The sequence below is a fragment of the Lepisma saccharinum genome, chromosome 21 (assembly GCF_977018435.1).
Source record: "Lepisma saccharinum chromosome 21, izLepSacc3.1, whole genome shotgun sequence".
Taxonomy (NCBI): domain Eukaryota; kingdom Metazoa; phylum Arthropoda; class Insecta; order Zygentoma; family Lepismatidae; genus Lepisma; species Lepisma saccharinum.
The window spans coordinates 49226625-49252897 of NC_139249.1; the positions used below are offsets into that span (position 1 = coordinate 49226625).

A 26273-nucleotide genomic window follows, 5' to 3' on the forward strand; every position below is an offset into this window, starting at 1 on the left:
ATGCTGTCGTAATATAATGCAGTAGACCAAGTAAAATTCAACCCTTACTGAAATGAACTAAATAAATATATGATACATGTGTTACAAATTGTAAGAAGTGACATACATGAAGCACGTTAAAATTATGACAATAACATTGTTAAACCAAATATGATATAATGTAAAGAAAACATTAAAAACAAAATTGTTGATGCACAACAAAGAAAAAAATAATGAAAGCAATTTATAAGTGATCAGAAGAAATAAATGTTTGGTCAAATCCTGTTCATCTCTCTATTTGTAGATTACGTTGACTTTTTTTTTTTTTTGTAGAGTTGAGTATTCTTGTAATTCAAACGTCCTCAATGAAATAATTACATTCAGATGGCCGAGTTTTTTCATGACATCCGTTAGATTTGTAGAAATTGTGACAAAACCCGAACTGTTCCAAACTCCCTTCTCAGGAACAAACAAGGACAACAATAATTTTCCACTGGAAGAGTATCCAGTTAATCATTTTACAGAGTTGTAGTAACTTGTTTGAAAATGCCTTGTGTATGATTTCGTTTTAGTCTTTAATCCAGTTAGAATAGGTATTGGTTTGCTGTCTTTTCTGTAAAGTTCAATGAACTAAAAGTCTTTGTCTTCAGCTGGTCGATCATATAACATTCACAACCCTCCGCTCGCAACATTTGCTTTCTTGTCCTGCCGCTGCATGCATCTTGGGTCTTGGCTTGGGGCTGGTGGAACAGATGGATGTGAGCTGTTCCCTTGGAAGCTATTTCGCAGCGTTTAGCCAAAGCATTTAGCAGACACTTAAACTATAGAACATTTTTCCAGTTTGTTATGAATGACAGACGCAATTTTGCAATGAAATTTGGAAAATATGGACTTACTACACTTAAAACTATCACTAAGACGCAATTAAACTTTAGCATATAGCAAGAATTTGAAGGAAAAGGAATTCGCTATGTCTCTTGCAGGGAACAGCTAGAGAGTTCAGCTTCCGTGGTGAGGATTGTTTACCTTTGCACGTGATCGGAAATACTAGGCATCAGGCCGTAGAGGGATGAACGATGAGGGTAGGTGAAGTAAACAAACGCCCAATCACGGTGAATGTTTTTCTTCGGCGTTACTTTTGGAAATGTTGATTTCGGGAGAAAGAAGTGTTCTTATTATGTTATTATAGATAATTTAAATAGCTTCAATGGGCGATAAGTAGGAGGGAACAGCCTGTTCCCACTGTTCCATGGAGGGACCGCCACTGCGTGTGAGTCAGGACATCTCATGTTTCATGGTGATGACAATGTCATTTTGAGTCCAAAACAGTCTCCTGCACAGGTGTTCCTTTACTTTAGGTATGAGGTCGAAATCATATTGGGATGGCATGTTCTCATGTGCTCAGTGCGATAACCATACTTCACACTGCTATCTAGCTGGCCCCCATGCCAGAGTGGTTAGCACATCGCGCTACAATGCCAGCGGTCCCGGGTTCAAATCCCAGCTTGAGCCTGGATGTTTGTGAGTGTCCATCAATTTCATCAGGTCATCACCCATCCCCATCTTCGCAAATTAGCCAAAAGTGGCACAAAAAGTGAAGTAAAATATAGCAAATTAACCAATCACACTGCCATGTAAAGACAAAATGTTCTGCTACTTGTGACTCACTGTTCGGAATGCAAGATCTTACTTGTAATGTACTATAGTTACTGTTGTTTTTGTACTGCAATGTAGCCTTGTGTCTAATACACACATGTAGAACAATACTTTTTTATGATTTTTTTTGGCACTTCCTTTCCAACCTCTGGCAGTTATGACCTGCATTGTCCATACAGTGTCCTCTTCTATATGTGTATTTCAAATTTTTGTGCCGGTCCTGTATTCTTGCCAGAGAATGTTGCTATTACTTATTACTATGCATAAGCCATGGTGATCTATTTGGTACGGTGTGAGACCTGAGTTAGATTCCTGGGGTGTGTGATCTAAGGTCAGAATTTTTCAGGCCTTGACCCTACATAAAATTGGCTCTGGGGCTCCCCCAGCCTTAAATCAATGGGTAACTGGGGAAAAGATAGCCAGAGCATGGTGCTAATCACATCACCTCCAAAATGGCCGAGATTGAGAATGTGTGGAGCCCTACCTCCTCATCCACTAGATGTGCCTTCATGGCATGGTGCTGTGTACGTGGGGAGTTTTACCTTTGCCATGACTTATAACCAAACCCTCATGCAAAAAACATTAAGGTAAGGACTATATGCCAAAGACACATTAAAGAAAGAAATATAGTCACCGTGAGGGTTCCATAACAACAAGTCAGTGGTCAGTTAATAAGAAGTGTGGTAACCCTAATGGGCCCACACATGCTTTGCAGCAATGTTGCATGCTCTCTACGAGGTGGCTCAAGAGTATTGCAGGCAGCTGGTCCTATTCCTCACAAAGACCTGTATGGAGGTGTGGAAGTGCCCTTGGTGGCAGCTGATGGGCTGCAACTTGTTTCTCTAATGCATACCATGCATGCAAACTAGGATTCATATCTGTTGACCTTGGTAGCCTGTCAAGAAAATCATCCACCAGGTTGGCTCAGTGCAGACATGCATTTTCGTTCATGAATGTGAAGTCTGGACTGGCTGCAACTCTTGACTAGTCTCATAGTAATATACGGATTCACCCGGAAATAATTACAACACAAATGTTTTTTTGTGCCAGATCGTACAGAATGATATAGTGAATAACATATTAAAAATTTGTCATCCAAATGTTTGGGGAAAATCCGCTATTTTGAAAAATGGCGACAAAAATTCAACTTAAAAATTAAAAAGTAAATTAATATCTCAAAAAAATTTTGCATTGTACACGAAAAGTGAAGATAACCAAAATGAAAGAACAGAAAATTCGTTAAATTATGGTTTTTGTTTGATAGAGCTACCATAAATCTTAATTGAATTACAAAGATTCAAATATTTTCTTTAAATTTTTCAATTAGCGAAAATGTTGTTTTCTGACACAAAGAACAGCAAATATGTAAGAAACTATGTTATTTATGTCCTAATGTCACTCAACCAAATTCATAGCTTATGATTTCCTCTAGAGATTTGTTTTTGTTTCGTGCCTTTAGAGTCAGGGGTTGAGGAGATATGGAGTTTTATGCAGTCATGTGTTTCCCTAACTTTACGTGTTCCATTTCATTTGGCTAATTGCAAAGATGAGTACTGATGATAATATAGTGATATGGATGAAGGGACAATATGGATGACACACGAGCCTCACAGAGGATTATACTGACTGTGAGTCCAGATGCCAGAACCTCGCTAGTCTTCGAAATGCAGTTCAAGGTGTACTGCTTTTAAGTGAGGTGCTTTTCCGGTGGTCATAGGTTACCATAGTTTTAACAGCATTACCTCCGTAAATTATCTCAAGGATTTGTAGAAGACCTGAATCTTCCATTAGATAAACAACACATCTAAGGAAACTCATCTTGATATGAAGACCACCCAGCCTTAGTATGAGCTACTTCAGAGGACTATTTGAGTTCTCATTGGCTACGATACAGAGTGCTTTCAGAAATATTGGTTGATGAAATGTGATGATGTTTGTGTGATTTACCTCTTTGATTGCCCACAAATACAGTGCAATGTGGATTGAATGCATATCTGGAAGTAAGGAAATTGCTGGTTTCCCTGGATGATTTACTTTTTTCGTTTATTTGCCGCAGGACCTACTACAGATGGACGTACGTCGTGCCATCCATGCGTGTTGGTGATTATCCATTCATCCATCCTTATCTTCGTGATGACCCCTTGTGCCTCTAGATATTGACTTTTTGGATTGATTTGATTTGTTTAATTTATATTAGGTTGTTTTCCTGCAACTTTTTGCTAATCATGAATATAATTGATTGATTTAGTTGCTGTTGTAAGTCCACTTTATCCACAGTAAGGCTAATCGGGACTGGACCTACAGTTTAAAGTGGGATCCAAACCACTGTGCAATGTGCCTCCACCATGTAAGGAACGTGTGCGCAATCGCGAAGATAAGGATGGATGAATGGACAATCACAAACATACGAGGTGTGGCTAGAAAAAAACCGGACTTTTGCTACAAAATCGTTTATTGGTTATATTGTACAATACGAACATTATCCCCTTCAAAGTACTCCCCATAACTATCGATACACCACTCCATACGAATCTTCCATTTATGGAAGCAGTGCTGGAAATTATTTTCTGAAACCATGTTCATGACCTCATCGCATTTTGTTTCCACACATTCTGTGGTCGTAAATCTGGTTCCTTTCTGTGCTGATTTGACCTTTGGGAATGAAAAAAAGTCACACAGAGTGATATCCGGTGAATAGGGTAGCTGTTCTAACACTGGAATCCCATGCTTGGCTGAAAAAGCCTTGACTGGCAGGAGCATTGTGCTGATGAAGAAGACATGACTTGCTTTTTCACAAATCAGGTCATCCTCTTCTTACTCGCTCACGAAGGATCGTCAGCACCATAATGTAATAATGTTGGTTGTTTTGCAATAGCTCGAATACTCAAGCGACGATCTTATCTAATCAATTCACCGACATTTGCAATGTTTGATTCCGTTTTTGACGTGCAAGGCCATCCAGTATGCAAGTCATCTGCAATCACTTCACACTTGCGTGCATGAGAAACACTCATCTCCGTATACTTCCTTCCTCAAACCATAAGTTTCTGTGGCGGATTTTCCGAGTTTCATAAGAAACTTCAAATTGATATGCTGTTCCACTTTCACACTTAACATTTTTCCGATGGAGCATAGATGTACGGTTCACTTCGTCCACAAGCTACAGCAGAACTGAGTGCCGCACACCCTGGAAAAAGCAAAGTGAATTTCAAATGAACATATTTCTGAGATACATTCAATAATCATTAGCCTCCTCAATTCAGAAGTAGACGTTAATGAAAGTTCAAGATCTTTGAGGTGCTGAAAATTTATTATCTACATTTGTTTCAACAATGAAAGATAACAGGATAATGTTGTTCTGTGCCTTCACTACATTACGATGCTCGATATTCTTCGGGATTCCATGAAAGCCGAGCATATTGGGAAGTGGAGTTTACATCTTCAATCACTTACTCGTATGTTCTCCTTTTGCTGCATCAGGGGCAACACCTGTGCTACAAGTGCACATCTGTATGTAGAGGAAATGATAAATTTAACATGTTAGCACCAGGTATCTAAGAAAAATTCTGCAATGGACTCCAAGGCAAAGTAACTGGTTGAGAACCGTATTTTACCGTATCATATTAGTTGAATGTATTGACAGTGGCGACGATTAGGGATGGGGGCATGGGAAGCAGTTCCACCCTCCCCCTACACACACTTCATGTCCCCACACTATGGTCTCTTAATTCTAAGCATTGTCTACCAGTGGATTTGACCCAAAATCATCTGCCCGAATTCCATTTTCAATACGATTCTTTCTAATTACAACCAGTAGACAGTAAACTATCCTTGCCTCTCCCCCCCCCCCCCAACCCACTGCTCAGTTAAGACACCTAATCGCCGCTACTGTGTGCATACATATTTAAACAAGAAAAGCAACATGTAAATAACAAACGCCACATGAACGGAACACTGCAGAAAACAATGTATGATGTTCTCACCAATATCATAATCGTGCTACGACACCAGGGATCCCTGATTCGAATTCCGGCCTGGGCATGTATGTTTGTGAGTGTTCATTTATCAATTTCATTATATCATCACTCATTCCCATTTTCACAAATTAGCCAAAAGTGTCACAAAAAGCAAAATAAAATAAAGCAAATCAATCAATCAATCAACCAATATCATATGAAATGAAACACATAAAGTTAGGAAAACACATTTCCCATGACTCTGCATAAAACTCCATATCTCCTCAACCCCTGACTGAAGGCATGAAACAAAAACAAATCTCTAGAGGAAATCATAAGCTATGAATTTGGTACAGTGACATTACGATATAAATTACATAGTTTCTTACATATTTGCCGTTCTTTGTGTCAGAAACCAACATTTGCGTTTATTTGAAAAACTTAAAGAAAATATTTGAATCTTTGTAATTCAATTAAGAAAACAAAAACCATAATTTAGCAAATTTTCTGTTCTTTCATTTTAGTTATCTTCTCTTTTTGTGTACAATGCAACGTTTTCGAGATATTTTTTTTAAAAAAATTTAATATATTATTCACTATACCATTCAGCACAATCTGGCACAAGAAACATTTGTGTTGCAATTATTTCCAGTTTAGGCCTTTCTTTTTTATTCATTTCCTCTACTATATGCTGTTAGAGAACTTCACCTCAGTACATTTTGGCATTAATGAAATCATCAGCGAAAATATGCATTTCAATCCCCTTCTCCCTCGAACAACATGTTAGCCCACACCACCATGCAACCACAGCAACCTAAAGATCAGTTTCCGGGTCACTCCAGCCGTGATTAGCGCAGCCCGAGAGATTAAAGAATTCGAAGTTGATATGACATAGTTCACTGGATACAGAAGGGGGGAAGTTAGGGGCCGAGGACATCAACCGAAGGTCCTCCTGCATTCTATGGGAGGCCACGTCAGTGCGTTGCATAACTCACCATCGTGCACATCTAAGTGGAACCTTTTAACGTGTTTGCGTGTCAAGCCTTGTGCACCCATGGCTTTTTAGATCAGTGTTTTAACTTGGTGGGAATATGGCAGTTTTATGTGTGTGGGGTCAGATGGCCAAGTGTTCCTTTTTATTCTTTTTTACCAAGCCATACCAAAATTCCTAAGTCCTTGTCATATCTGATTCTGGCAAAGTGTAGTCACACTGGCCTAGTATGGTAACCTGATGAAGGATCAGTAGAATCCTAGAACATTGTTTTTTTGTTAAAATCAATACTCACTATCGTAAGTACCTCTAAGTATATATATTTTATTGTATACTAACTTATACAACGTGAGTAAGTTGCACGAGCACTAAATATAAATATGAACAGCAACCAAGCTGGTTCCATTTGATGATGTTCCTGGGATTGTACTGTCTGCCATATTTTCTCCAAGCCATAGTTCATAGGAAATTAGTTTGCGAACTGAATCATGACTCATCTGTAAAGATCATAGCCCCCATTCATGCAGGGTTCAATTTTCATAATATGTAAATGGTGCCCATATATACCCTGCAGAGAGTGCGACACACACTACAGACCAGCCTCTGGTACAAAATTTGTGATGAAACGATAACTTGCTTGGAAGGCAATTACCATACATGCTTCTTCTTCTGTTGTTGTACAGTTAAGAACAGGTAAGGGAGTGTATTACATGGTTACAAACATATTGGGTTAGTTTGGTTGAATACTATAAATAATCACAACTCTCTTTTGTTGCCTCTTGGGGTATAAGGGGCGACCTTCTGCTAAGGCACCCAAAAGTCAACCTCACTTCCACATAGTATACGCTGGACTGCATTTTGCAGACTTACGAGGCTCTTGTTAAATACGTGTCAGTAAATTGAAGTACAATTAAATTAAGACTGATTCCTAGTACAGGGTGAAGGTAGTATTATAGCTCTTTTCAGTTCTTACAGCGTGCGCTCTAGAAGCTGCCAGGGGAAGTGGGGAGTGGGGAACATGCCCCTGACCAACCAGAGAACAGACCACCTAGCGGTGGAGCCGAGGGTTACGCAGTCGCGGGAGGAAGCTGCAGTGCTAACTTCGTTCTGCACATTGCTGTATTGCCAATTCACTGCGTTGCTGATGGTGTTTTGCCCCAGTGTTGATTCCTGTTTGTTACGAGCGGAATGTAGGAATAACATACGTGGGAGTATTTGTTGTCGCATCGTGTACTGCCTAACTGCATTGTTTCTTCGATAAACATGTATGTGGCATGTGATGTGACGTGTATTTGTACTCTCGTTGTTCCATTGGGAGCTTTGTGTTTATCAACGCAGTAAGTATCGTACAATGGTGAACAGCAAGGAGTTAGTTCATAGCCAAGGCAGGAAAATAATCAGTAGGGTTCATGAATATTTTCAAAAGGAAGCAGAAAGCAGTGGTCCCTTGGTAAGTGTGCACAAAGTGCAACAGAGAGTGTCCGAAGCTTGTGGAGTGAGTAAGCGAACTGTGCAGCGTGTTGTTAGGGAAGGCAAAGACAGTCTTGAGGCTTCGGGTTCCACGTCATTTGAATCACCGCGCAAATGAATCAAAAGGAACAGCATCACAAAGGCAATCTATGGTTGCGATAAAGATATAATAATAAGAATTATCCTCGGGTATTATGTAAGGGGTGAATATCCAACACTGAACATGTTTTCATTGATTTGCATACATTAATAAGCTTTCAGTGGGGAGTTTCGTCATTGTGGAGGATACTGAAGTCTATGGGGTTCATGTACAAAAAGAACAATGATGGTAGACGATTTCTGATTGAGAGAGCCGATATAGTTACAGCGAGAGTAACGATTTTGTGAAAAATGCATCTTCTAAAAAATAAGGAACCTTTGTCCTATATAGGTATTTTATTTAGATGAAACGTACATACATCAGAATTACGCTCCAACAAAAATCTGGCAAATAAAGAGGGTGCAGGGGGTATAAAAGTGCCCATGGGTAAAGGTGGGCGCATTATTGTTTGTCACGAAGGTTCCAGTCACACTGGTTTTCTACAGGAATGTTAATTAGTTTTCAGTGGTTTTTGCAGTTTTTAGATATGCTTGACGAAAGGAACATCAAAGACGCAGTGATTGTAATGGACAATGCTAGCTACCATTTGGTACAGTTGGAAAGAATTCCTACAACGTATACACTTGATATCATACACTTATCGGTATTCTACTGACCACAAGATTGGGATAATACGCATTCTCAGGCCATACGCCAACAATGAGACGTCTATATTTCATGGTTCTTTCGATTTCAACTCCCCTTTCCCGCTACTCTGGCAACGCTGCAGTCTCTCTCTCTAACTGGCCTGTCTCGTTGTGCTCCCCACTTCCCCTGCCAGCTTCTAGAGCGCAAGCCGTAACAACAAACGTAACTGCACGAATTTAGTGTACATATTTTCAACAAATTCTTGTGCTTATTTAATAGAAGGAACGCACACACCAGTCTTTCTTTTGTTAAGCAAATAACGAATGTGGTGTTTGCATCACTTCAAAAAATATTTCTTACTTAACATTCTGTTTGACGAAGAGAACCAATTAGTGTCCCGGTGTTCTTGCCAATGCCCTCTGTGGTAATGCTCATTATAACTACGCATGTTTCTTGGAATTGATCATGCATCCTATTTGTTTGCCATCGCATTAGATAAATAAGGAAGAGTACGGAGATCACCTAAATTAATGTAATTTAATATATCTACGAGTAACAGTTTTTGTGTTTGAAAGTCGACTTTGCGCTTACCAGGCAACATCCTTTTCGTGACTTGACTTTATTTTTAATTTCATTGTCCTTTAAGGAAGTCCAATAATTTGTGATTGTCCAGTTAGGTTTACGAGCGCTATAACATCTTACGCCCAATAACACGCTTCCTTTCCAAATTCCCTGGGTAATACCTGTGCTGCAACTTAGCTGGATGCCACAGGGTGACACAGTAAATACTGCGACATATTGTGAGACCTTGAATAAACTGCATCGTGCAATCTAAAACAAAGGGCACGGCATGCTCAATAAAGGGATTGCATTGCTTCACGACAATGCCCGTCCACACACGGCGCATCGAACCCAATATCACATCGTGTCATTTGGTTGGGAACAAATTGATCATCATCCCTATAGCAATGACCTAGCACCCAGTGACTATAACTTGTTCCTGCACTTAAAGAAGCACCCTGCCAGACAGTGCTTTAACACAGATAATGACATGAAAACAGCCGTGCAGCAGTGGTTATCACATCAGGTGGCCGATTTCTATGAAGATGGCATTCAGAAGCTGGTCATTTGATACGATAAGTGCCTTAATGTAGGTGGCAATTATTTTGAAAGGTAGATGTAGGCCGAGGCTTTCATGTAAAAATAAAATTATTACAACATGTGTCCTTGTGTTTGTGTAATATCAAAACGGAACTTAATCTAAAAATATGCCTCGTAGTTCCAATATTTAAATGCGTTACAAACTGCATTGCATGTGTGGTATATGGCCAAGGAATCATACATGAACATAGCTTGAATATAACTTGTGTGCATGAATTGCAAATTTATTTTACTATGTCTGTTATGTTGCTTTGCAGATATTCATCTGAAAATATGAATACTGAACAGATGTACATAAATGGAAACTTGGAATATAAAAATAGTAATAAAAATTTCTATATTTTCCATTTTTTCAGCTAAAAGCCTTTGTATACATGTGTGTGTTTGTGTGCCTCCTGAATGATGACACGCTTATGACTTGTACAAAACAATAATTTGTCTTGGGATTCATTATTCTATGTTGGCTCTTAATTTTATACTACCTAACCTCTTTTTTTATGATAACACACTTGACTATGTGCATTGGTTTATGCCACACGTTAGGAGCGCCAATTTATTAATGCCACCTCTATTTGCTGCAAGGTGCATAAATCTTAATCTTAAACCTCAGCTAGAATATCTTCAGGGTATAGTTCTTTGTAGACAATGAAACCAGACAGGATGCCTTCCAATGGAGATGGTTAAACGAATATATTATTTAAACAAAGGATACATGGAATCAGAATATTTACATGATAAGCTACGTTCTTCTATAATTCCTGTTTCCAGTCAATTTTCATATCAATATGCTCTTTATTATTTCTTTTCTTGATTTGCATATTCTTCTTTCTGGACTTCTTTCTTAATATATGTTCTGAATCCAGACTTCCTTCTTAATGGAGGATCTGGATCTGGACTTCCTTCTTAATGGAGGATCTGGATCTGGACTTCCTTCTCGATGCAGGGTTTAGAACTGGACTTCCTTCATGGGCTTCCTTCTGGATTTCCTTCTATTTCCGCTTTTCTACGATTTAGGAATTCCTTTATCCTTTTTCCAGTTTTTTCCTTTAAACTTTGGGAATTATACTACAGGGTGTCTACTCACTGGGAATTTCTTGAATTCCAGGAATTCTGCATGAATTATTGGCTCTGGGAATTATGCGTGGATTCTGCTTGAATTTTTCTGCGTAGACGTGAAAAATTGCAATCTTTTTTAATCTAAATCCTATTGAATTTATACATATTGATAAATGCCCTGACGCGAGATTTTCACAGTTGAGTTATGTTTATCGAGGAAGGAAAATAATGTTGTGTGAAAAATAAATCACAATTCGCTCGATCTGTCGATCTGTTTACTTTCAGGGTGGCGACAGACCTGGAAAACCTGGAAATCTTGTTTCGGCCTCAACTTTTAGGCCCCTTTTATGCACAAAACAACCACGGCGCCAGATACCAGTGATGGCAGGGGAGAGAGAGAGAGAGAGAGAGAGAGAGAAAATGTGTTAAGCCTCTAAATATTACGTGGAAAATTCATTGAATTATCATTTTTTCTTGTTCGTATGGGTGTAGTAAGGGGACAGAACTGTCAACAGGTGGAGGGGGTTTGAGCGGGTGGTGCCGTCCGATAGTTGTCGGATGTCGTAGTAAGGCATCTTGTTGGACAAACTGAAGGAACGTGGAAACAAATAGGCTCCATTAATACATACGATTTTTGTCGAATATCGCCACCCAACAAAGTATCTCACTACAAAATGTGACAGAGATTGCATGCCACTCTTATGGAATTAATTTTTGTTGGATGTCTTCTTATTGCAACATCCAACAAAAATCGCATGCACAAACAAGAGCTTTAGACTTCAAATATGCTGCTGGAATTTTATTACTCTTCTGGCTCACTTATTTAATGTAGAAGTGCTTACAAAGGTTTTATTTCATCATCCTGATGTATTACTGGTTTCGCACACGTTAACATAAGTTTACATAAGTTTACAATGACATTGCACTATTCTTAGATATGAAGAAGAATCCAACAAAACGGGATATATATTGAATACTATCACGAAAAAGTGAAACATAAATCTGCATTGGTGAATGTTATAAAAGTTTGGTAAGTGCCTGCTCCTAATCTCAAATTTACTGCAACACTAGTACATATTGCAATGAAATTAACGCCACTCTTGGTCCTGTCTGTTTAAACTCGTGAGAGATGGTCATTAATCTCTCACTCAGTGAAGTTAATGTCCAATATTATGAAATAAAATACTAATAATAAATACGTAAATATTTTAATATCATATTTACTTGAATCATTCAATCATAAAAGCAAATCACTTTCTTCAAGAATTGACTTTTCTCTGCCAGCCCTGCTAAATTTTCACTTTCCATCTACTGATTTATACAAGGGATGCCCAGAAAGTAATTTCCAATTAGTACGGACCTTGAATTTTTGCAAACGCAAAAACCGTGAAAAATTTTAATTGCTGCAAAGTTGCATTTATGAATGGGCAGTGATGTCTGAACAAATTTTTTGCCTGTTCAAAATATTGAAATAATACGAATTTTTCATAAAAATGTGAATTGTTCACATTTGTTGGTGTTTCAACAATTTTTTTAAAAACAAATACAAAAACAAAAATTCCATGAAATTCAACATTCTTGTCTTTTCTAGGCTTAAAGAAACAAAATGTGCCATATTTGTGTACATGGAACGTGCAAGTTTTCCAACATTTTATTCAAGAGTAAACTATCTTGCTTGTTATATACATGGAATAATTCTGACAAGCACATTAAATCATGTATTTCCCACGATTTTTTCAACTTCTATCAAAACAATTTGCATCACAGAGCAAAGTGGCAGGGTTCTAACGGGAGATCGAGTGCGTATCTACCGTCACACGGGAGCTGCGTCTTCAGTATTTATCATGCGAGATGTGTTTTGAGTTACCAAGTTAAGTTCGCACCATCTGCATTTATCGAGCAAGAAATAATGCAGCTCAGTCATTTGGGTGTCTGACTACCATGTGAGAGACCTGTGGTCGATCGCCTGTGGGGGAGAACCAGGATCTTTTCCACCAGTTCAAACTGCTCCGGCGCTCACCCCGCGTCGTATGAAGCGGATACCTGGAGGAAACTTTGGGGGGTAAAGATAGGCAGGAGCTTGGTGCTGATCACATCACCCCCACCTTTGGCTGTGATCAAGAAAGTGTCGGGCCCTAACTCCATACCCCCTAGATGCCTTCATGGCTTGGTGCTAAGCATAGGGGAGAACTTTACTTTTACTTCCTCAAGAATATGATCTAACATATCAAACTGTCACGAAACGTAGACCATGTGACTTACAATTTAAAATAATAGTTTAAAAGCACAATGGCAGTATTAAGTTTGGTATATTTGGCAGAAAAATGTTCTAAAACAAAAACGCGAATTTGGGAAACGTACTAACAAGTCAAAAAAAAGATAATGCCAAATTTTGGTGCCATAATATATCGGTATCTGTCACGTGAGATTGATTGATTTAAAAATTTTGGATGCATCAGCACTTATGGTCATTATGCACCCTTGAGTATATACAGGGAAAATTCTATTATCTAAATCCCTTACGTTAAAATTAAAAAGGGGGTATGGAAAATAACTTTCCCAAAATAACTTTCAAGATATCAAACTCTCACGAAGAGGTGTAGGCCATGTGACTTACAATTTGAAACAGTAGTTTATAAACACCATAAAGGTATAATTTCAGGTATCTGGTAGAAAATGCACTAAAATAAAAATGTGAATTTTGGGAAACATAATGCCGAATAGTAAAAAATAAAAAATACACCAATTTGGAAAAAAAATAACAACAAATCAAGGTCACTACCGATTAGGCATAAATAAAACAAGAATATCAGTAGTAATTTATTGCATTAGTAACAGTGAGTCCTAACCTAAATTTTGGCATAATCACCACCGTTGTTCTGTCATTTGTCGTAACATGGCACTAAATTTTGTATGCCCATGGCACATGTGTCTGACAGCAAAGACTGTAACTATCTCTACTGCAGTGTAGCTCTCAAATCCTTGTTCTGCCAGAAACCTCTTCAGTTAAACAAAAAGATGAAAGTCAGTACATGCAAGGCCAGGGTTGTACAGGGAGTGGTCCAAGATCTCTCACCTGAAGTGTGCAAAGGGTTCGCGTGTACTCAGCTGTATGGGGTTGTGCACATTCGATTGGTCTTGTGTGAATTGTCTGCACCATCGTCTGACCATACTATCACTCATGACACTCATGACGTTCAGTCTGCACACCTCACATGATTGCTGGTGGCTGGCTCTGTGCCAAATTCTGAGCGTGCAAATCTGATTACTACACTTAGGCTACATCGCAGTCAGTGGGAGACTGTATGAGAGATGCAATCTTTAACCTAGAACTGTTCTAAAATGACTGCATTGCGACTGTACCAGAATACAGCTACATGCCACTTCTTCCTGCACGCATGTGTGTGTCGTTGTCCGGCCACTAGTGCTGCGTACAGGCACCATTGAAGCTTTTTTTTTTAGGACGCCCCTCGTATATGAACTTTCAGAAGCTGTTACTAACACAGTGTTCCTGTTTTAATGTTTGGTTAGCTAAATCAGGTACCTATACAATGCAATTCTATAAATTCCATGTATTAAATTTCTAATACCTACGTACCTTTTTCGTCAGCAATAATGATATAACTGTGTGTTGTCAGTTTCACAGTACTTCACTTGGATATACTGTACTGAAGCAGAAATCCCATTGATAATGTAAGGAAATATGACACTTTATTTTGTACAATTCAATTGTTTCACTTATATGCAAGAGTTAAGTTGTTTGCTTCACAGAGATGAGAGAAGTAGCTTTATGCATAAAAAAATGAGTCCGCACTCATTGTTCTTGCAAGCAGAGGGTTCCAAGCCTCAGTGGAAATATCAACATTGTCCTGGAAAACCTTGAAAAGTCAGAGAATTTCATTTCTGCTTGTTTGTAGCCACCCTGACTTTGTTACTGGCCTTTGTAGAGCAATCTGATGGACGGAAGATTATTGCAAGATAAGATTTCTCGAAGATGATTAGGTAGATTTGAGTTTGAAATTCTTACACAATTAACAATTTTTTGCAGGTTAGAATATATACCATAATATTTGTGTGACTTGTAGATGTATTTCGAGTCTGAGTATGTGAATGTAAATTAAGGACCTCATATTAAATGTTTTAAATAATACTGTTTAATTAAATTAGAATTTTAGGATACATTGCAATCACACAGACACGTCATATTTTTACTATATTTGTGTGTGCATATCAGTGGCACAACCACAGTGGGTCAGGTGCATTGCCCCCCCCCCCCCCAACCTAGAATGGAAATCAATTCTAAGGAGGGCAGGGGTGCAAACATTGATGGCCAAGGGCACCTGCAGGAGGCACAGAGAGGCAATTATACCCCTCGATTTCAAATTTTATGCAAATAAAAATACATTTCATAAAATTTTCTCACTCGCAATGCCTGTTTTTCTTAGTCTCGTCAAGTTCAGAGCCATAGCTAGGGAGCGGCGGGAGTCGACCCTGGCTGCCCAACAAGCTAAATGAAAAAAGTTGTAAAAGAGAGAATATCATGGCACCTGATGAAATTATTTGCACCCTATTAAATCAATATTATTTTCAATTTGCAAAAAAATGGATTAAAAATTTCATTGCCCGCTTCACTCGCAATATGATTGTTTTCGGTAATGCATTGTAAATTACCAGAGAGAGAAATAAGACATGCATGAGGAAAAGGAGCATGCACATTTGAGAGACAATTTATATAATTTTTGCTGTTGGTTTGTTATGAGGTGGATTGATTATTTAATGAATATAAGTAATAGACGTATGTTGTATATATATATTAAAGAAACTTTGAATACGTACACAATTTAGTGTTGGCATGTATTTTCTTATTCTACATCACTCCATTTTGAATATGTGTAAAACATATGTTGTTCATGAAAGTTATACATATTATATGTACGAAAATAATAATATTTGGAATGCATTTATCATTCAAAAATACCATTCAAAAATACAGTTTGTGTACTTGTTTTCCTTTTTTAATGAATTTGAAATTGAACGTTTTTTTAAATTTTTTTTAAATGCTTGAAATCGTTTGTTGCAACACAAATGCTTTTAACACCGACTTCTACCTCCTTTTTGTGTAATTTATGAGTATGATAATGTCTTTGACACTACCACCACTACTACTACTACTACGAATAATAATAATAATAATGGTCATAATAATGTCATTATTATTATTATTGGTACATTTGTCCTGTTATCCCCCCCCCCACCCCCTGCCTGGCAAAAGTTTGTGGCTGCGCCTCTGGGGCATGTGTGGATGTTGAGAGGCGGTAATATGCAAGGTTGAAATAGAGAAAACATCTCCTTGTGGCCTTGAATTTTTTGAAAATTTGCCTTGAAAACTGCAAATTATACTTGAATTTCATCATGGTCCTAGAGTAGCCACCCTGTACTAATCTCTTCACTTACGGCTGTGATTGGAACGTGCCAACACTAAATATGTGCAACAATGTGTATACTTGGTGCCAAACGACTGACATGTGCATCCAAGTAGGTGGCACGGTTGAAACGTGAAACCAAAAGTGCTGTGGGGCATCGACTGGAACTCGCCACCACTGGTGTAAACAAAATTTCCACTATGTGGGTGGTAAGTCAATCAGACAGATTCAAGATCTGTACAAAGACACAAATTTGTATCGGTGCTTTGACTTTTTTAGTTTTCTGATTAAGTTACATATATCACTGATTTGATTTATCAAATATGTACATTAATTTATTCCATTTATATTTATTCTTTATCTTCTTATAGTAGATTCTATTGTTTTCATCTTTCCAATTTGCTTTGTTCTTATTTATAGTTATTCACATATATTGTGTTAATTTTTAATTTTGCACACCTGGTTCTGCCATCTCTATTCCACTTTGGCAAACTATTTACATTATTTGGTCCTATTGGGTACGTAACAACTTTCATTACAACCTCTTCTCAGAAATTTTGAGAAAAAGTTTGTTGTATTTGTTTTATTGATATAACTCTTTTGACTGTTTATCTTCTCTTGTCTGATGATTTCAGTGAAAATATATCATCTGGAAGCACAACATTGGAGTGTGAAAGAGAAGCCAGTTTTAGCACTTCACAAAAAACATGTATTAAAGATAGCAAATCTCTACCAGCATTCCCATATTCCAGTGCTCACTTCAAATCAGAAGATACAAGCTGTGAGAAAACTTTGGTGCTTGAACATGCCATACGTGAAGTTGATGACATTTGTGAGAATGATTTGGATAATTTTGGTCCTGTGATATCACCAGATACAAAACCTGATTCAATGAGAAATATAAATATGGCAGAGCAGTCAGTTGTCTCCAAATCAGAAGTCAAGGGAGAGGAAAATGCATTCAATTGGGAAGAAAATATATTTAATGTAGGAGAAGAAAGCAAAATTTCATTTGCGAAAAGAGAATATGTGAAGATGGAGGAAGATGTGAAATATAATGATGAAGAAATCCGAACTATTAAAACAGAAGAAAGTAACATAATAAATCTGACGGATGTGGATTTGAACTACCCAGTAAAGGATGAAGATACTAATTCCAGGTAATCGAAAATATCTACATTATAATTTTCTTTACTACTGTCAGTAAGATTTTTCCAATGTTAGTAAAAGAGCATGTTGCAAAATTCTTTCACAGATTTAAGTCAAAATGGCACATAAAACGTAGAAGAGAGGAACTTGTGGTTGTTTTAATCGAAATTGGTAACTGCAATTTTGTACTCTCTCTTCACTTCAACATGGACTCTTTTGGTTGCCCACGAGGTATCTAGTTGACATTGAATTTCTCTTAATTGTTTTTCATGGCCTGTCTTATACTTCACTTCAGTTCTTCACTGTTAGACTACTGTCACCCTGGGATGCCACAGCTGCTCTGGTGACATTTCTCCTGACATCTGTTGGGTCTGAAAATGGGATGTCATGAAAGAGTGCACAGACTAAAATTTACAGCTTATTGCAAAGTATGCTTGAATGCAGTGGCACAACCACAGTGGAGTCAGGAGGGCATTGCATGTTTAATCTTAGGTGGAAATAAATTACAAGGGAACAGGCAAGCAGGGGGGTGGGGAGGCAAACATTCAAGTAAGAAGTAGGACTAACAATATCTAAAACTAGCCTGACAATATAGGATATCATGGTTGCTACGCGACTGGAAAACCAGGAAAAATCAGGGAATTTGGTTATAATAATCCTTTGTGCAACAGCCCATGAAGGGCCTGGGCATACCTACCGACTGCCGGTCTCCCTCCCACACTTTCTCTCGTCACCTCTAAGCGTGGAGATCTTCAACCAGTATTGGAATAGTCGGGGGGTCAGCCCGACGTATCCCCAGCCGTTATAGTAGGTTGTCTCGACCGGATTACGCTCACTCGCTCGGAGCTTCCCAATTTCCTCTCGATGGTGGGTTGCCACCGGCCCTATACGTAGGCCGAATAAATTCTGACCAGAGCCGGATTCGAACCTACGCCGTCCCACAGCGAACGATCTCAAGACGAGTGAACGCCTTAACCCGCTCAACTACGGAGGAGGACTGGACAGGGAATTTGGTTGGTTAGGAAAAAGTCAGGAAATATCAGGGAATTTTGCATATTTTCTGGAATTTACGCCGTTTTTTTGTGATTCCAGTCCCCCCAAAAGATTCAGTTCAGAAATTTGTTCCTCTCGTGATTATGACTTCTAGTCTGTTACGTACAAAATTATGGTTCCTTCGCATTTCGATTCTATATTTATTCACTCTCGGATCTAGGTTTTTGGATCCGTTCATTTTGCAACTCGTTCTTGTGAAACTGTTCAAGACCAGAATTTGGAGAGGTGTGAGATTTATCCTTAGAGAACAAGATACTCAAGATGAAACCTACATACCAGCCATCCTCAGAATTTCCTGCAGAAAAGAATGTTGCTTTAGCTTCGTGTGTGGTGAGGAAATTTCCTTTCTTCAAGAACACACACATTCAAAACCCATTCTCTTTTGATACGTGAAACGGAGCAGGTTGGTGTTCGGACAGTTCATTAGTTTTGGATCTGCAATAAACTTGAAGAGCAGAATTTCACGTAACTGGCTGTGGTTGACGTCACACTGGATGAGTGCGAACGCCGATTAATACAAAGGGACTCATTACTTCGTTCCCCCCGTGAACCCATTGTGTGAATTTGAGTCCTTCGTTTGTGACCCGTTCAGAAGCAACCTGATCAACTAGTTCATTTGCTCGTTGTCGTAGTTTTTACATTGCAGGGATGTGGTGCACCCGAGAAATTAGTGATTTGATGCAGTATCAGTGACGTCATTATTCGAATATGCACGTGTTTTGTACGTGTAGAACGAATTTATTTTTTAAAAACTGGTGCGAAATAGAGGAATTAAATGTACACTGGTCACACATCGTTGTTAGGTTAGGAATGTTGGTTTGATGCCGATAGTAATTTTACGTATTTTTTGCGTGTAGAATGAAATTATGCTGAAAAGTGTTGAAAATGGGCCCAAGTTCCTTTTGTTTTATTACGATTTCATCATGCTACAAATGCAACTTTTACATGGTTCGATTTCGATTTATGTCTGTTAACACATACTGCAGAGTTTAGCGATTACTTAAGATTTTGTCAATATATGCTTTTGTGGTTAGGTTAGGAAGGTCAGGTTTGGTTTTCTTACAATTAAAATAAAGACCCTGAATGCACTCTACTAAGGTTCCGATTTATTTCTACGTTCATTCCCACTAGTTTACGATACTTACTGTCACTTGTCAACCGGAGAATACCTTGTCCGTGACAAGCGTGTATGATTGCATAAGGTCATTTTAAAGTTTTTTTTCAACATAAATAACTTTTTTCGAATCCAAATAGTGCTCATTATTTTATGGAAGGTTCAAATTTTGTGTCACAATGATTGCCAAAATTCTATGATAATTAGTCTTCCTGCTAGGAAAATTTGAAAAAAAAAAATCATAAAACATTCGGAATTGTTACCTTTTAATAGACAGATTTCGATGTTTTCCGTAATATAAAATTGGTTCCAGCATGTGGAAAATTCAAATAATGGAGATATTTGATTCCAAAGTATGGCCCGTGTATATATTTTTTTAGGTGTATGATTGGTCACCGGCCCCATTCACGATCTGAATTTCTGAAATATGTACTATTTTCAATAAATTAAAAAAATATAATCATTAAACTTACTGCATATTTTCTAAAGGTGCATGACCTAATTTTCTGTTGTTTCTCATTTGTATCGATATAATAGAGGTTGTATACAGGTTACATTGTAAAGCTTTGAAATATGCCACATTTTTTTATTAATTTTTTTAACCACCTTAATTGTAATGACTTGTTGAAAATGGGGAAGTACAATAGTTATTTATTTTTTCATTGAATAGCATTATATTAATCACTTTGTACATTTTCAGCTAATAACTGTGTATATTCATAATAATTAACGAGCCTGCATATTTAATTGAAAAACATGAGGTTCAAAAGCAAAAATCATGATGACAAACATGTCTGGAAAAATTTCATTTCTGGTCTGGAAAACTTGGAAAAGTCAGGGAATTTCATAATCAAAAAATCGTAGCTACCCTGGATATTCAAGATGAAAATAATGTTAGGGAAAACTGATGCCAAATATCGACTGTCGTCTTCAAATCATATGACTGTCTCACTTCATAGGACTATGTGCTTCATGAATTGCACCAGTCATTGAAACTCGTACAAGAACAAGCTTTGAATTCTATGTAAGCATTTTAGCTTTCTCTTCATCATTTTTAATTACATATGATATCTACTATTTCATGATCTACAATTTCTACGAGGGGCATACTATAATAATTTACACTTTATTTTTTTTTTAAGGTCCCATGGTCCACCATTTAATAAGTGAGGCTTGGCATATGAAGCAACGATCTAGTCGACCGATTGCAGGCAGCAGTGCCCAAAAAGGATTCCTGGTGTTCACACAGCAGCACGTTCTGTACATCATTGTCAGCTGACTATTGGAAAAACATGGAAAGCGACTATAATGGTCAGCTTTGAACAAGTTGGTTTCTATGGACAGAGGGTGTGACCACAGCAGAGATTTACAGACGATCGGTGGCAGTGTGTGGTGAACATGTGCCTTCACGGAAAACTGTTTTCAATTGGGTGGATGGCTGGAAAACAGGATGCGCGTCAACAGAAAAAGGGACAAGGGTCTCTGCTCACATTCACACGCTGCTGCCGCTGCACCGATGTCAGGGAAACCCATTTGGTGCACACTTTCCCCATATTAAGGTGATCGTGCACGATTGGCTGCAGGGTGTTTCTGGACAGGTCCGTGGTCACCTCCGTTTCAGAAAACGTGATGCACCTGTTCTAAAGAATGACTTGCTCAACCTGTGTAACGTTTGTTGGTGTTGTCACAGTCACTTTCCTTCCAGAACTTGTTCCTTTTTCTGTTGAGGGGCATCCTGTTTTCCAGCCTTCCACCCAATTGTAAACGGTTTTCCGTGAAGGTGCATGTTCACCACATACTGCCACAAATCGTCTGTAAATCTCTGCTGTGGTCAGACCCTCTCTGCATAGAAACCAACTTGTCCAACGCTGGCCATTATAGTCACTTTCCATGTTGTCCAATAGTCCGCTGACAATGATGTACGGAACGTGCTGCTGTGTAAACACCAGGAATCCTATTTGGACACTGCCGCCTGCAATCGGTAGACTGGACTCGTAGCTTCATATGCCAGTCCTCACTTCTCGAACGGTGGACCATGGGACATGAATAAAATAAAGTGTAAATCATTATAGTACGCCCCTCGTACATGTGTTGTTGAAAAGCCACGGACGCTTTCGGGTTGTAATGGCGTAATTTATTTTCAATGTTATTGTTGCAACAATGCCAAGTTGATTATAGCTTGATGCAGGCATAGGTTGTATTATGGGTGGGATGAGGAGGATGAATTGAGGCATTGGCCTCAATCTGTGATTTTTTTCCTTTCCAGAGGCCTCCCTGAAAGCCTATCCAACTTCACTCTCATCCCTGATACACCAGTGTCTGTGCCTTCTGTCGTCTCCACACAATTGACAAACCTAACAACACTGGGAGACCCATTGTGTCCAACAACATTTCACTCACTGAACTAATATCTGCTTTCGTAGACTCCCACCTCTCTAATCTCTTCTCCAAGCCATGACCTTATTTTCTCCATGAAACCAACCACTACCTTGACATCATCCATAACCTACCACCCAGTACAATCCTTGCCACCATTGACATAACTCTCTCTCTACACAAACATTCCCCATGCCCATGCCCTCCATTCCACTGAATCATTTCTACTGACACAAACCACATAGTAACAGCACCCACTTCCTGATTCAACTACCCAACCTTGTACTCGCCTGCAACAGCTTCCACTTTAGATACCAGCAGTACCTGTAAATACATTGCACAGCCATGAGCTCCAAATGCCACCCTCCTGTTCCAACTTCTTCATGGGCAGGTTGGAACATGAGTTCCTAGACTCCTAATCAAAGAAGCTACTTCTCTGGCTAAGGTTCATTGATGACATCCTCCTCCTCTGGACACATGGCGAACCCTCTCACAACCTTCCTAAATCAACTCAACAACTTGACCATCCTCAGATTCACCTGATTCCACTCCATAGATGACCTCCCTATTGGTGAGCCCAACTTAAGAGTTCAGTATGGGGCTTATGGCGACAGTGTTGCCGCATGGTGCACAGTAGAAGAAAAACTCCAGCGTGCATAGAGCGTCTGCTGTAGTACATGCCGCAACAAAATTTAGTGGTTGTCAACGGGTACTGTTCAATGGGGCTTTTCACTGCCAAACTTTTCCGCTAGAGGCACCACCCCTGTTGTGTCCCTAAATAATTTTGTTCGTCATTTGGTTGCCCTCAGCTTTACATTGGAGCGCGATAGGATGGCTATTAAAACGTTATTTTCAACAAAGGTAAGAATTTCTCGTGTAAATCGATAACAAAAATGCATTTAGAAAACCTTTAAGATTATGTAGCAAGTCATAAGTTTCCAAAAATTACATTCTCCTGAACCTAAGAGTTAATATATTAAAGTGCAACGGCAGGGTAGCTCAGACGGGCTAAATATAGTATGATATAAACAAAGAGCACTAAGGTTGACGTAATTTTGGTCGTCCCTAGCTGCCATGGGTCTATAATAAAGAAATAGATTTTTACACAACGCTTTTATATTTCCTCTTGTTGCAACTTGTGAGTATGTGCAATTCAACGGTGGGAGTAGGACTTTGAGAAACTCCCCAAATTAGAAAGAGAAAATTTATTAAGTGGATAAGTGCATAATATTTATTATTATACACTATGCCCTACCCGATAACTTAATATTAACATATGTTTTCTTTGTATTAAGCAGACATTTTCTCCTCGTATTTTCGTCATTTTTGTTTTTCGTTACAACAATTTTAAAATTGAAGCATTCCACCGAATAACGCTGTATGACACATATCAGTGAATGCGAGAACAACGGATAAAACCTGTTGAATGTTACTGGACTACAGTAGAAAAAACATAAAACCTTATGCAAACACAGTATCAATCTTTGAGCAACTTCCGACCTTATGGCTGGCCAGTTTGTTGCCTGTAGCCGCAGGGCTGCAGCATGATTTCACTGGTAACTGAGCACATTTCCAAAAGTGCCATACAGCGTTATTCGGTGGGCTGCTTCAATTATAATTCCTGTAAATAAGAAAGCTCTAAATGTTGCAAGATATGAAACAGAATATAACATATTTTTTTGTAATAACTACTCTTCTCGATAAATGTGTATGTATAAAATAGAGAACCATATTTACTAGCCATGAGGAAAAGTATGGTATCACGTAAAAAGATGAGTAAGGTATTAATAACAACTATATAAAAAAAAGTACAGTCACATGGAATTATTATGTATTATTCTTTACCTGATTCACAAGAATATAGCACTTAAATTGTGAAAATTCATAGTGATTCGTATCTCACATAAAACCGTAGGTCCAGTCCCAATTAACATATCTGTGCATAAAAGAGGATTTAAAACTCAATTAATCAATTGCTAGAGGTGTGAAATAGATGAAGGAAGCTCTGTTGTATTTTGTGTGAACAATGATTACAGAAATAAAGAGACAGACATTTGAAATATTCAATCTATAATGGTCTCGCTTTGTGTCCATCAGTTAATGTTATTGCCTTGCAAGCAACAAGTCCCGGATTAAATTTACTTAAGTATCTTATAAATCTATTCCCTATTTATGCATTTGCGTCAAACTGTACTATCTGGAAAAGAACTGCTCGATCATTTTATGTTCTTCTAATATAATGCTATCAATACTTTTTATAATAGTTAGTCATCCTTTGGGAAGAGCAAGTGAACCGGGGGTCTTCCCGCTAGATCCGCCAATGCATACAATATGCCTGTTTTCGAAGAAAAATACCCAAAATTGAGAAAGCACGCACACAAATAATAAACCACTTGACCCAACCCCAAGACGAAAGCCTATTCACTAACTTTTGCCTGGCCATTCCCCACCCCTTCCCTCTTCCCAACACGTGTTTGCAGTGAGTGGCAACAGGCAGAAGGCTGTTATTTTTAACTCCCCAAATTGCGGTTAACACAAGAAAGGAAGGCACCTTTTTTGAATGGTCTGAATTGTAAAAGAAGGTATAGACCATCAAATCCTTACATTTCCTCTGCTTTTTGCATGTTTATTATTTTCTCTTCGAATGTTAATGACTTTTGTTTCTGACAGAAACACACTTGTTTAGGGGGTGGGGATCTCAAAAGTAAAAGCCCATAACAGCCCATACTGAACTCTTAACTTGGGCTCCTCTTTAGATGTGTTTGTCCGCATCTTGGGTAATCACCTAGAAACCTGCATAGGGATCAAACCTACCAACCACCTCCAATATCTCCACTACTCCATCTCTCACCCCTTCCACACCAAAAGAAAAAGCCAAAAAGCCATCCCATTCTCCCTAGTCCTCAGAGGCCAAGGCCTCAATTCATCTCCCTCATCTTGATAAAACCTCATCTATTTCTTCTGTAAAAATATGACTAGGCAGCAAAATATCGACTTCTGATTTCTGTTTTTGGTAAGTGTTTACTATCTCCTAATACATATATATCTGGTCATGGAAACATACAAAAAAGAGTGTGGCTTGACATGGTGACCACACTCCACCCCATATCTAACTGGTTGGATGATCTCCCACCATGGGTGAGTAAGTGAGTTAGATCAGGTGGGAGTGAGGCCAGTAGAAACGTACATACAGAATGTCCCAAAATAGTTTTTACACTCTTTGAAATATAATAATGGGAGCACTAATAACACCAAGTATGAACTTTTTTGCTAGTCACATATCTTAAAGTTACAGATATTCATTTGTAGCAGTAAGTTGTCTGCAATGCTGTGGAACAGATCAACAAACACCAAATATGGTTTCTGCAGGAAGGGAAGTACAGGAAGAGTAATTGTATGTTTCATGTCATCCAATGACCATGGCTTTGTGGGTACACATTATTATTCAGTTTCCCAGAGGTAGAAATCTAAGTGTTAAATTGGGAAATCTGTGTTGTAGATACTTCTTACATTGCTCAAAAGAAAATTTCCTCACCTATGCCACTTCGGGTATACAAATGCCTACCACCTGGTGGGCTGTGATGGAACTAATATCAACAGAATACCTACACATGTTCACACACACGCACAGTGGTATGGGGACATTTTGAAAAGTTTTGCCTCCTACGCAATAAAGTCAATAATATGCAAGCTACTATGGTTGCTAGAATCCTGTGCATGCCTTCAAAAGGAAGTGCTGCTTTCAAAGAAAAATATTGAATATGAAAACATTGGTGATTGTTTACCTACACTGAGCATGGTGGTAGAAGGAACAGGACTACAATCAAGTGGAGCACTTCACACAACTTCATCCTCTTCGAAAAGTACTTTCCACAGCTCACACTACACAACTGAATGAGAGATTCATTCAATGCAGACCCTCTATCAATGTTTTCCAAAGCACAAGAGGAGAAGCTTACTGATCTTTCCTCAGACAACATAGTGAAGTATATGTTTGTTTCTATCTGGGACAATGTCTTAATTTTGGATCCATCTGTAATGAATAAGTATCCAGAGTTAAACAATAATAAGACCTTACACATTATGCTTCCTTCTGCGACTTCATATCTTCGTGAAACTGGATTTTCGACCATGACGGTGATCAAGTCCAAATAAAAATCAA

The 26273-nt window shown here is 38.5% G+C and overlaps 1 protein-coding gene across 1 annotated transcript in view; it reads left to right on the forward strand.

The window, feature by feature from the left end:
• LOC146003969 (uncharacterized) overlaps positions 1-26273 on the forward strand; it is a 63245-nt gene that overhangs the window by 26030 nt on the left and 10942 nt on the right. Inside the window, exon 3 of the mRNA XM_083142499.1 lies at positions 17055-17579. Coding sequence (XP_082998625.1) covers positions 17055-17579 — 525 coding nt within the window. The remainder of the gene's footprint in view (positions 1-17054; positions 17580-26273) is intronic.